The sequence below is a fragment of the Trachymyrmex cornetzi genome, unplaced genomic scaffold, assembly GCF_001594075.2.
Source record: "Trachymyrmex cornetzi isolate Tcor2-1 unplaced genomic scaffold, Tcor1.1 scaffold1156, whole genome shotgun sequence".
In the NCBI taxonomy this organism is placed as follows: domain Eukaryota; kingdom Metazoa; phylum Arthropoda; class Insecta; order Hymenoptera; family Formicidae; genus Trachymyrmex; species Trachymyrmex cornetzi.
The window spans coordinates 1,074-12,812 of NW_017295715.1; the positions used below are offsets into that span (position 1 = coordinate 1,074).

General features: G+C 29.1%; 1 protein-coding gene across 1 annotated transcript in view; it reads right to left on the reverse strand.

Moving 5' to 3' along the window:
- Positions 1–3,175: 3,175 nt before the first annotated feature.
- The window catches only part of FucTC (alpha-(1,3)-fucosyltransferase C), a 26,328-nt gene continuing 17,764 nt past the window's right edge, over positions 3,176–11,739 (reverse strand). The window contains exons 3-4 of the mRNA XM_018513220.1: positions 3,355–3,870; positions 3,176–3,195 (exon numbers count right to left, since the gene is read on the reverse strand). Coding sequence (XP_018368722.1) covers positions 3,504–3,870 — 367 coding nt within the window. The 3' untranslated portion in view covers positions 3,176–3,195; positions 3,355–3,503. The remainder of the gene's footprint in view (positions 3,196–3,354; positions 3,871–11,739) is intronic.

An 11,739-nucleotide genomic window follows, 5' to 3' on the forward strand; every position in this document is an offset into this window, starting at 1 on the left:
GCAAGTGGTTTTTCGGTTTTCCTGCTGTCTTTCATTCAGTTCATGTGGAACCTATTTTCCCAACTTCTGGATCTTTCCCATGGATTTCAAACGTATGAAGACGGCTTCTCGTGTCACATTCAATTGCTCCGCGAATTGTTGTTGAGTTTGAGCGTCATCCTCATCCAACTATGTTTGCAATTCAATGTCTTCAAATTTTTTCGGTGGTCTTCCACATTCTGCGTTTCTCGCGTCAAAATTGCCACTTTTAAACTTTTTAAACCACTCGAAGCACTGTGATTTACCAAGAGCATGCTCACCGTAAGCTTCGACAAGCATTCGATGCGATTCTGCAGCAGTTTTCTTCAAATGGTAACAGAAAATCAATGCTGTCCGCAAATCGTAGTTTCCAGGCACAAAATTCGACATGTTCAACGCTATTACAAACTATACTGTTGTATGAAACTTGTATTGTTGTGAGTTGAAAATCTTTGTCAGATGTTAGAACAAGGAAATGGCGTCAATGACGCAGTCTGACGGCAACTACATTGACAGCTATGGCCATCTATTGGTAAATTCCGTTTTCATATTTACATACCTGGTAATGCACTATCCAGAGAGGATATGATGATTCTAAATGGGCAATTTAGTTTATACACTTTTGGCAACGCATAAGCTCTAGGAATGTTACCATCACTACAATTGTTTGTACGTTAATTCCGAAATGTAATTTTGTTTTTTCCGTCCTGCCAACAATTGCCTCAAGTTATTGTTAATTTTACTCGTAGGATTCTTGAGAATTTTCATGTACATGTCTTCATCATCAAGCATTGTTTTAACTTTTTCAATATACATGGTTTTAATAGTCTATGTCAATAAGGCAAATGAGAGTCAGGCGCGGTAATCGGTGTGCAATAAAAACAGTAAAGAATTAATAATAGTAAATTCTTACATAAATGTATTTAAATAATTCAATGTTCACAAATTTCGAACGTTTCGGCCGCACTTTGGGCCATCTTCAGCGTAATACATATAAGTTTCGCACATTATACAAACGTAAAGATCTCCTTGCAATCTTCAGCGTAATACATCTAAGTTTCGCACGTTATACAAACGTAAAGATCTCCTTGCAATCTTAGCCACAGATCGAGTAGTCGCTCTGATGTAAGTTTCATCCAATCAATTTGTTACCAAGACAAAGATGTAATGTAAAATTACATATCCTAAGATAGAATGAATCTTATTCAATAAGCTGAATTTTTGTATTGAAAGGTGTAATCAACAAAAATATACTTAAATAACTCACCTGCAGGTAAGAACGCAAGAAGGGCTTTAAATATCACTGGTTTAAAATTATTAACAAAAGAAAAATTCGGATTAAATTACGAAGATGTTGTCGCTATGAAAGTCAGAATCGTCGATTGAAAACTCGAGAGTCATAAGAATTTACTTATATACATGTTTTTGTTTAGTACTACCGTTAAGTTGCCTTTGTCAGCTTTAGTGAAAATGATGTTACTATTGTCTTTTAAAAATTGCTTGGTTAACCGTGTTGCTTAAAAATTATATGAAATGATGTTACTATGTCCTTTAAAAATTATATGAAAAAAATAACGTTTTCTAAGAAAATTTTTGTTTTTAAAGCAGAAAATCTATTTTAAAGTAATGTGCAGAGAATTTTGTTCTACACAATCGAAAAAAGGCGTTATTTTTTTAAACTTTTTTTCCTAAATAACTTTTTAACGAATAACGAGCTAAAACCGTTGGAGGTCACTCAGGGTCATGACCTTGACAACATATGTCATTAGAGAGGAGGGTGGGTCCCTAATGTATAAACATTTACAAATAATTAATTTTAATACATATTTTATTTAAAAACTTTCGTAAAATGAAAGCTCTTTTACGAGAGTATAAACTCTAGGAGTTGTACAAAATTAAAATTTGTATGCTTTCTATTTTTTCTTTTAATTATGAATTTTTATTTCTACAAACATTCATAAATTGTAATAAGGCATTTCTATGTATCCATTAGATTCAATTTCCTTATCTTTTTAACACATATAATTTTTAATTATACAACTAAAATTTTTAATAAAATTAACACTTGACTGAAAATATGAAGAAACTCTAAAAGAAAAAGTATACAAGCTATGCTACACACAAAAAAGTGCACGGATAAATCTTGCTTTACAAGTGCGCATGTACGCTCACACACATTCACACAAAATTGTGATAATATATTAACAATTATTATTGATTAAATGTAATAACGACTACACTGATTAGATTAACAAATATTTGGTTTTACTTGTAAATATAAATTATGAACACAATAGTCTCTTCTTATTAGGTCTATTGTTTATAGCTGAACTATAATGTGCATTTTTGGAACTTAAAATGAAAGGTATATGTATATACATATGTTTAATTTGATATTTAGTTAAAGCAGAAAAATTATTATATTGCGTTAGAATTATGTTCTAGTACAGTCTAGTGCAGGAATAAAAAATAGACCCATCACATATTTTCGCTATTTCATACACTTGATGGACTTGTCTAATACTGAATAAGAATAAAATGAGTTTAGTTTAACTAATGCTCACAAATAAACTTGTCTTATATTATCTAATTAATTCGCTACAACATTTAACTTTTCACTAAGAAGGACAAAAATAGGTTTTATATAAATATAACTTATGTTTATACGTATATATATTGACCATGGAGAAGTAATATAAAAAAAATATTGAATAAAAAAAATATTACGAAAACATTTTTTCTTGGCAAATAATTTCTTGATAGAATTAACGTCAGTCTTTTATACAAATATATGATTTATATTTATTCAGTCTAGTACATTACCGTTAGAATTTTCAATAATAATTTTCAAAAGCTGATTTCCTCTACGGATGTGAAGCAATCAGCAAATCACATATCTGTCTTCCTCGAATTCTCGGAGTGTAGTAGTGCTAGAGCGATGAAGCTTAACCGCTTTGATCTTGACTAATCAAGCAAGTAGTGAATATATCGATGTACACTACATATCCTCAGTCTAATGACCTATCAGTGATGTATAAGTCAAATGTCGAAGCTGCATCGTCATTCACCTTGTTAAAGACTTAGAAACGGTCAATATACATAATAGGATAATAGATGAGGATATCTTATCATCACGTATAGAAGCTTAACTATGTATTCAAATCAGAGTTTCTGAAACTAAGATAAATCAGATCTACCACTGATACATTTCTGCAAAGTCCTATTCAATTTGATAGTAACAAGATGGATTCGAAAAGTACTTATGTTACGATTCTGATCAATAATGCAGAAGTTGAAACTAATGTAACGAAAAAAGAATGTGATTACTATTTATACCTTATATTTATATATTTTTTTTAATGTCCAGAATCACATCAATTTACAATTAATGTTTAAGTTTAGTTGGTCCTAGGATATTTTCCTTTTAAACATTTTATTTGAATATATTATTAACGTTTCCATATTTCAGCTTTATAATTCGACTCTTACTTCTGTTCGTGATTCATTATCATACGTTTCGTGGCGTATTTATCGGTGCCATTTTTCAAAAACGTCTGGATAGTACATTTATCTTTGGCATACCAATCGGATAAATCCGAATACAGTTTTGGCTTTTTCTGCTTATGCAGCATCTCACAAAGGATGCAAACAGCCCGCTTTGTCCCTCCTTTGACTCGATAATATTTCTTCCATTGTAGGAAGCTTTGATATCGCTGTAGATCCTGAGAGAGATATTTCAAGTACGCGGCAAGCTCCTTCGGACTCTCGAAGTCTAAAGCATTCACGTAGGAATTTGGCGGTGCGAACCGACTGTAGTTGGCGCTTCCGTAAACCACTGGGATGACATTATGCCTGCAAGTATATCGATAAGAAGATCCTATTATTGGTTGATATTGCTTTCCTGCAGTTTCGCTTATTCGACCTACGGAATCTGTATGGAAAGATACGGTAATTAAACAAACCGATGAATCATGCAAAATTTAAATAAATAATGTAGATACGATTAGCTTTCCGTATTCACAATAACATTTTATACCTATCTACATACATCAATTATAAAAAAAATAAAATTATTTATTTATAAGAAAAGATGCTGTTTCTGAGATCAGAATAAATTGTTAATAAATTATAATTCGTGTGACAAACAATAATAATGATAACTGAAAAACCATCTTGATGGAAATATTTTTAGAATTTTTTAATAATTCATGTTTCTTATGGAAATTTCAGAATTTTTTAGAATTTCTATACAATTTCATAACCTATTAAAAAATTTGTTCGATTTTTTATACGAATTGGAACACTTTAAAAGTAAGATTTTTCTACGTATTTTTTCTAAAAATCTTCATATATGAATTTTGAAATATTTTACATTTTCTATTATATAAGATTTCTCATGAAATGAGAATTTCTATAGAAAACTCTTATAGAATCTGAAAAAGTATAAACATTTTTTTTTTCAGAAATCTTCATAAATTTAAAACATGACAAATTTTTGAAGATATAAAATAATATGAAAATATTTTTCCCCGGGAAAACTTGATAGATATATATATATTTGTTTATTAAAAATTATTAATAAAAAATATTGCTTTCGCATTTAGGGGGATCCCAAAGTTTCTTAGTTATAATGTAAGTATAACTTACACACAGACGATTTACGTGTCACTGACACATCAATATCTCACATACACATAAATTTTTGTATAACAATAACGTTTTAATTAGACATCTAAGTTTAGTTCTAAGAACTGCACGTTGTTTCTTGTACAAACTATTAGTCTAAGAACTATTATAATTTCGTACAGATTACACATCTTATATATGAAGCAAATGTTGTTACGATTAGAAGTGTTGCTAACGATGCTTCAATATATACTTCCGTGTGAATCATCAGCATCAAAAATTATTAAATTATTTATCAATTTAATAAATAATATTACAACTATGGTTCTGCTCATAATTGTGTTTCAAGAAAAAATTTTCAACGCGCGGTTTACATAATCAAACGTACATAAATTCACAGGGAAATACTTAGCATTAAGATCCGCTTTGACTAAATATAGGATTTTTTAATTTAATTTGTCTCTTCTCTTATTATTAATTTGATTTACTCTTGATGAACTCACCAATAATTGAAACCAGAATAGTAATATCAAAAATTAAATTAATAATCACTTTAATAATGATAAATTAAATCTTTTTCATTGTTTTTTGTAATGTTAAAGTAAGATAGAATATTAGATTAAAAAGTTGCATTATTTAATAATCAATATTAATTACTAAAATCAATATTAAAACTTTGAATTCTAAATTAGGCTCTATACAATAAACTTTTCTTTATATCAAATTTATATCTAATAAATATTCAGTATTTCTTTAGATTAATATTTTTATTTTGTAGTAAATGCTTATCTTTAGGAAATTAAATTGTAATTTACAAATAAAGATTTTATAAAAAATTTTTATTAATCATTATTTTTATATAAACATTATTACACTGAACCAAAATATAATATTATTACATGTTTTTGATGACTTTGACATAGGGGAGATTGCAAATATCTAAGGGAAATGTTAAACAGAGTCGGTGATCATTTATCAATTATAGAAGTCTTTATTCAAAGGATATCAACTTTAAACTACAATAATTAACTTTTGTATATTATTAACTATAATTATAAACAGAAAATGAAATTGGTTCGGTATTACCTCTCATTGCGGCAGATAATTCCCTAACGGTAAAGGTTTTGTTTTTTATTTAAAATCATAATTTATATTGATAATATATGAATGTTAATTACTGTAGATTAAAGATAATGAACTGATGGAGTACCTTTTGAATAAAGACTTTGATTAATTGATAAAAATAATTGGCAGTTTTATTTAATTTTTCTCTTAAGTGTACACTATGCCCCATTCTTCCTTACATTATAAAAAAAAATGATTGTAGGTACTTACATTCCAAAATAATTCATAGGAAATGTAATCCACTTACATGGTGGACGACAGAAGGAATGAGAAATTATCTCAACCTAGAGCAAATTGTATTACAATACCTATGTATACTAGCTATATCAGTCCCTAGTGAAAGAGTTTCTTCAAAAGCTGGACAAATTCTTTCAGATAGAAGAACTCGGTTGCAGTCGAAGCACGTGAATATGCTTACTGTTTTGAGTAATAAAGATAAAAGTTAAGAGTAATTTGTAAGAAAAATTTAATTAATCTTCAGTTTTTCAAATAAGGTTAATCAAATGTTCTACTAAAGTTAACTACATAAAAATTGTTCCATTTTTCAAATAAAAATAAATATTGTTTAGTTATTGTTATATAACTTTTTAAATAGATATTTTTAGTTTACTAATATCACAACTATTCTTATTTTCACTATAATAAAAATGTGTAATGAGTACGGATAATTGTTATTCTTTAACATACTCATTTTGCGTTAAATTAACACAAAAATTTGAGTGGATCGTTTGACACGTGTGAAAAATGTGAATACAAACTTTTTCTAACTATTAAAATTATTTTTCTCGGCATTGGTGATAAATCAAATGAAGTTGAATTAAAAAACGTATAAATACATAGATTTGAAATTATCGATAACTTATCAATAATCAACTAATCGACAATAGCATCTCGACGATGTGACCATGTGACAGTTTTAAAGTGTCATTTTGGACTAAGAAATGGTAAAAGTTTTAATTTTGAATTTGTTTTATGTTCTCGGCATAAACTCCACTTCACAGACACATATTAATGCATATACTTTAAAATCATGGAAAAGGATTTTCGAATCTATAAAAAAAGAAAGAAGTATTAATTGTTATACAAAAATTATATGGTTTATTCGGTAATATAGATGACTTTAGGATCCCTTTAATGATAATTTGTAAATTTTTGGCTTTGATTGGATATATCATATACAATATGTACGCACCTTTGGTTATACATATAAATGACAATAACAGATGTCTTTTAATGTGTAGCCTATATCAAAATATATTTGTCATCAGATATCGGGTGATGCTCGTAATATATCGAATGATAAACGAACATATTTAACGATTACCAAAACGTTGTCCACATTGTGCTTTGTCGAACTCGTGTGAACAAAAACGGAAAAGAAACACCGCTCGTATCGTTACCATTTGTACTTTGCACAATCCGCAAATAGCAATAAATTCGATTCACTTACTGACGCGTTGCTGTATCGGTTCTATCACCGCCGATAATATTTCAATTCCAGACAATCATGGAATTTTGATGTCAACTTTATGCTCATTGCATTTACATTAAACGTCAATGCGTAACGCAGCAGTCAATCTACACACAATTTGAATAGGTTCTATACTTGATTGCATATGAATAATACGATTGTTGGAAAATATCGATCAAATGTTAATAATCTTTTTTTCTGATAAAACATCTGCAATATACTCGCATTGAAAAAGGTGACTTGAAAATTAATGACAAGACATAATTCAGTAAAAATTTAAAAAATGATAACCATATCTTGCCTCGGTAGTCTAATGGCTCAGGACGCTCGTACGGTTTACAAGAGATCCGGGTTCAAGTCCCGGCCGAGGTAATATTTTTCGCAATAAATTTATTAATAGTTTTTATAGATTAACATCTTTATAATATATGATGCTTGATGGTAGCATCAAATTATTAAAAATTGTTTGTCAATTTAATTCGCGATTATTAGAGTAGTTTTAATTGCGTTTATTTAGTCCGGAAAAAATTCGGCGCGCAGTTTGAAAAAGACTACAATATGGTATATATGCAAGTACATATACATATAGTATATATTAGTAATTCAAGATTGAATTATTTAAAGCAACGAAGATCCAGCTCCAACCGTAATAGGCCGTTACATTCTATTATTAAAAAATGATATTTCTTTACATAAGATAACTGGACCTTATAGCCTAGTATCTAATATGATAATATAATATAGCCTAGTATCTACTCGCTGTTTGTTTAATTACACGGTAAATTCTCTCTCTCAACCCTCTCAATAAATAACAATACAATTTTATAATAAATCGTGCAGACTGTTTGTCTGATTATATTAGTTTTACTGTTCAGTTTGTTCATTCTGTTGTTGTCAGCAAGGTAAAATGAAGAACATTGTAGTCGTAATGTAATATTTTGTATATAAGTGTTATTGCTTTCCATGTATAACCAAGATATGGTTATTAATTTACGTAATTTATATTATTGTAGCTCTGTATTTACAATTTACAATACGATATTTGACTTATATTTTCATTACTGCGTTTTTTGTTTATAATTAAAGAGAGGAAATTCTTTATAAAGTAGGACCAATATGACTAACATATCCTAATAAAAAAATTCGATAGAAATATACATGTAAGAAACGATTAAATTCTTATAAAATTTTAACGTTATTTATAAAGCTCATTGTAGGTATTTTTACAAATTAGATACAACTGTTATCGTTCCGAAGCAATTTTTATAACATATGATAGAGGTGTGCTAATCAAGCATTTGCAAGATCGAATCGAATCGAATCTGTAACAACATGTTCGAAAACAAATCGAATCGAATTAAAAACCTTTACGCTGAATCGAATTGAATGGAATTCTTTTGATTCGAAAACGAATCAAATTTTAATCAAATGTTTATACATTGACCAGGGATGGGAAAGTTACTTTTAAAGTTACTTTTTATTTAGAAATTAAGAGAGTACAATTATAAATAATAATATAAAGTTGAAGCAAATGTTAAAATATGATATATGAAATAAAATACCTTAATTTATAGTACTGAATTTCCAAATAAAAAGTAACTTAAAAGTAACTTTAAAAGTAACTTTCCCATCTCTGACATTGACAACAGCTAAAGAAAAACTTAAAAGCTAAAAAATTGATTTTGATGTACAAGTATATCAAAAAGTTAATAATATGGCATAAATGTGTTAAAAACAATACTCTTTGATAAAATACCTGTAGAGTAGACCGGGGAGTAAAGGGCCACTTTTGACATTTTTTGCTATAAAATAAAGAATATTTAACTCACACAGATCGTGTTGATATTTTTTGAAACTAGAGTCCTTTGACTATAAAATACATGCAAGAAAGTATGCATATATACCCTTCATTACAAAGATATCGTAAATTTTACAGAGGAAGTAATTCGGCACTTCTTACCCCATATGTAGGGCAAGAAGTTCCACATAATGGGGTAAAAAGTACTAATACTAATAAATTACGTTTGAATTATTTTCTGAGATAAAAATAGGTATATACTAGAGAGTTTTTTTATTATAAGGTGGGTTTTTATTATTAAGAGGGTTTTGGTAACAAAATTATAATAGAAATATTTCAATTTTAACAGAAAATTAAATTATTAATGTTTTCTTAACCTAAGACAAACTTTGAAAAGAAGAAACAAAACTAGCACTATATCGTGCTCGAAAACAAATAAGAATAATCTTTCCTCTTACACTTGATTTTTTAAGTCATTTTGACCTTAATAAACAATTAAATTAGTCTTCTAATAAAGAATGATTATAACGAATTTGAAAAAATATTTGTTATAAAAAGATAATTAAGCGATAAAATCATTCGTCATCATTATTACAGTAATATAGATGCGTCAAATAAGCCTAATTTCATCGAAATCGGAGATGAAAGTCGCATTCTGAATAATTTACCTGTCTCTCTGCGTAACGAACACCACTAATGCTAATTATACAATGAGTCGATAATCGAAAGTAATCGGTAACGTTTCGTACTGTTGGCTATTGGTCAACTTCACTGATAAGATTATCGACTTAGGATTATCGACTTGTTATAGAATCAACATTAACGAATACAGAGCAACCGTGGCACTTTTATCCCAACAACCATGGCACTTTTTACCCCAACAAGTCATGTAAACTTTGCAGCATTGTTATTAAAAAACTATAATAGAAATAACAATTCTAATAATCACACTGTTAAAACAATAGAATAAGATTAATAAATACACTTATTTAATCTATCTAGGTGCAAAAATGATCCCTTCAGACCAAAATATCTGCGGCGCCAATATCTTACTTTTGGCTTTCAAACACATGGGCACATCCGTGCAAGTTTCCTGACGGTTAATAGGCAGTAACGAACTGCGTGACATAAGATTCTTACTCTTAGTTGACGAACTGTGTGGCGGAATTTTCTAGTGAATGCCTTATTACCGAAATACAAGGGGTGGACCTTTTTCCCCGGGGACCTTTACTCCCCGGTCTACCCTACGTTAAAAATGACTTATTTTCTCGTTTATTTAAAAAGATCTGGATCGTCATTGAAAATACTTCATTATTTTATAAATTAGTTATTATTAGAGTCTGTTTCTAATATCATATTATACAATAACATAACAATTATTAACCTGGAAGAACATGTTTTATATGCAGGGTATTCCGAAATTTTTTGCCAAGCGCTCTTGTGTAGACAGCGGACTAAACTGAGTCAAAAAGTCCTCCATTTTACACTTTTCGCAATAGTTAACAAGATAATAATTACTAAAAATTGCCGAATAATGGTCTTCAATAATTTTGTTTTCAAATACTATCAACTTTATAGAAATAAAACTGCAAGAGACAACAATTATTTACTTTCTTCTCATAAAATTCTAAGAACTTTTTTTAGAATTTTTCATCAACTTTTTAGTATTGCATTTTCTTATTAGCAAACTATGTTTACCAACATAAAATAAATACTGTATTAAAAATTTCTGAAGAAATTCTCAGAACTTTTCGAAAAGAAAATAAATAATTTCTGACTTTCGCTGTTTTTCCGTAAAGTTGATAATATTTAAGTAAAAAATTATTGAAAACTAATATTCAGCAATTTTTAGTAATTAATATCTTATTAACTATTGCGAAAATTGCAAAATGGTAGAGGACTTTTGGATTCAGTTTAGTCCGCTCTATCTACACAAGAGCGCTTGGCAAAAAATGTTCGGTATATCCAGTATATTGTTGCAAAATTTCCATTTTTTTCTCTATAGTTATCATCTCTATTGATACGGTCTTTTTGCTCTCTTTTTTCTTATTTTACTCATTTTTTTTTTAAGACATTGTTCAGGAATCCGGTCGGATATCCTAAAAATATCGGATATCCAACTCGAAAAATTGGCTCCCTGGATGTTTCACTGGATATAAAATTTCCGATATCCGATAATTTTACGATATATTGCATTACTAATTCTTACGTATCAATAAGCATATTAATATATTAATACTCTTATAATCTTGTAAAAATAACATTGTGTCTTATTTCTTTTTCCAATTTTTCAAGATTTTTTTTACGAAAAAACGTATAGAATTGGTATTTTATATATAGGGTAACTTCGACAAATACACCGCACTGGGATTAAAGCCGCACAAATCAGAAAAAAATAGAAGGAGTGGGGGTAATTTTCCCGCAACTACTCTGTTGCATGCTTTTATGTTATATTAGTATTGAGTTATAATATTGGCTTTAATTAGGCATGTATATATATTTATCGGTTCTGTGATACACGCTAGTCCGGTCGTTTGTCGAGTCTGAGTGTCCGCGTTTTTTTGTTGAGAGGCGATTGCTGTAATTAGCTTATGCGCGCCGTGAGTGAGGTTAAGTGCGAACACGTGGCTGTCTACGCGATCGTAAAATTTTTCCAAGTCCGAACATCCGTACAATTCGTAAAGTCATCGCGATCGGGAGT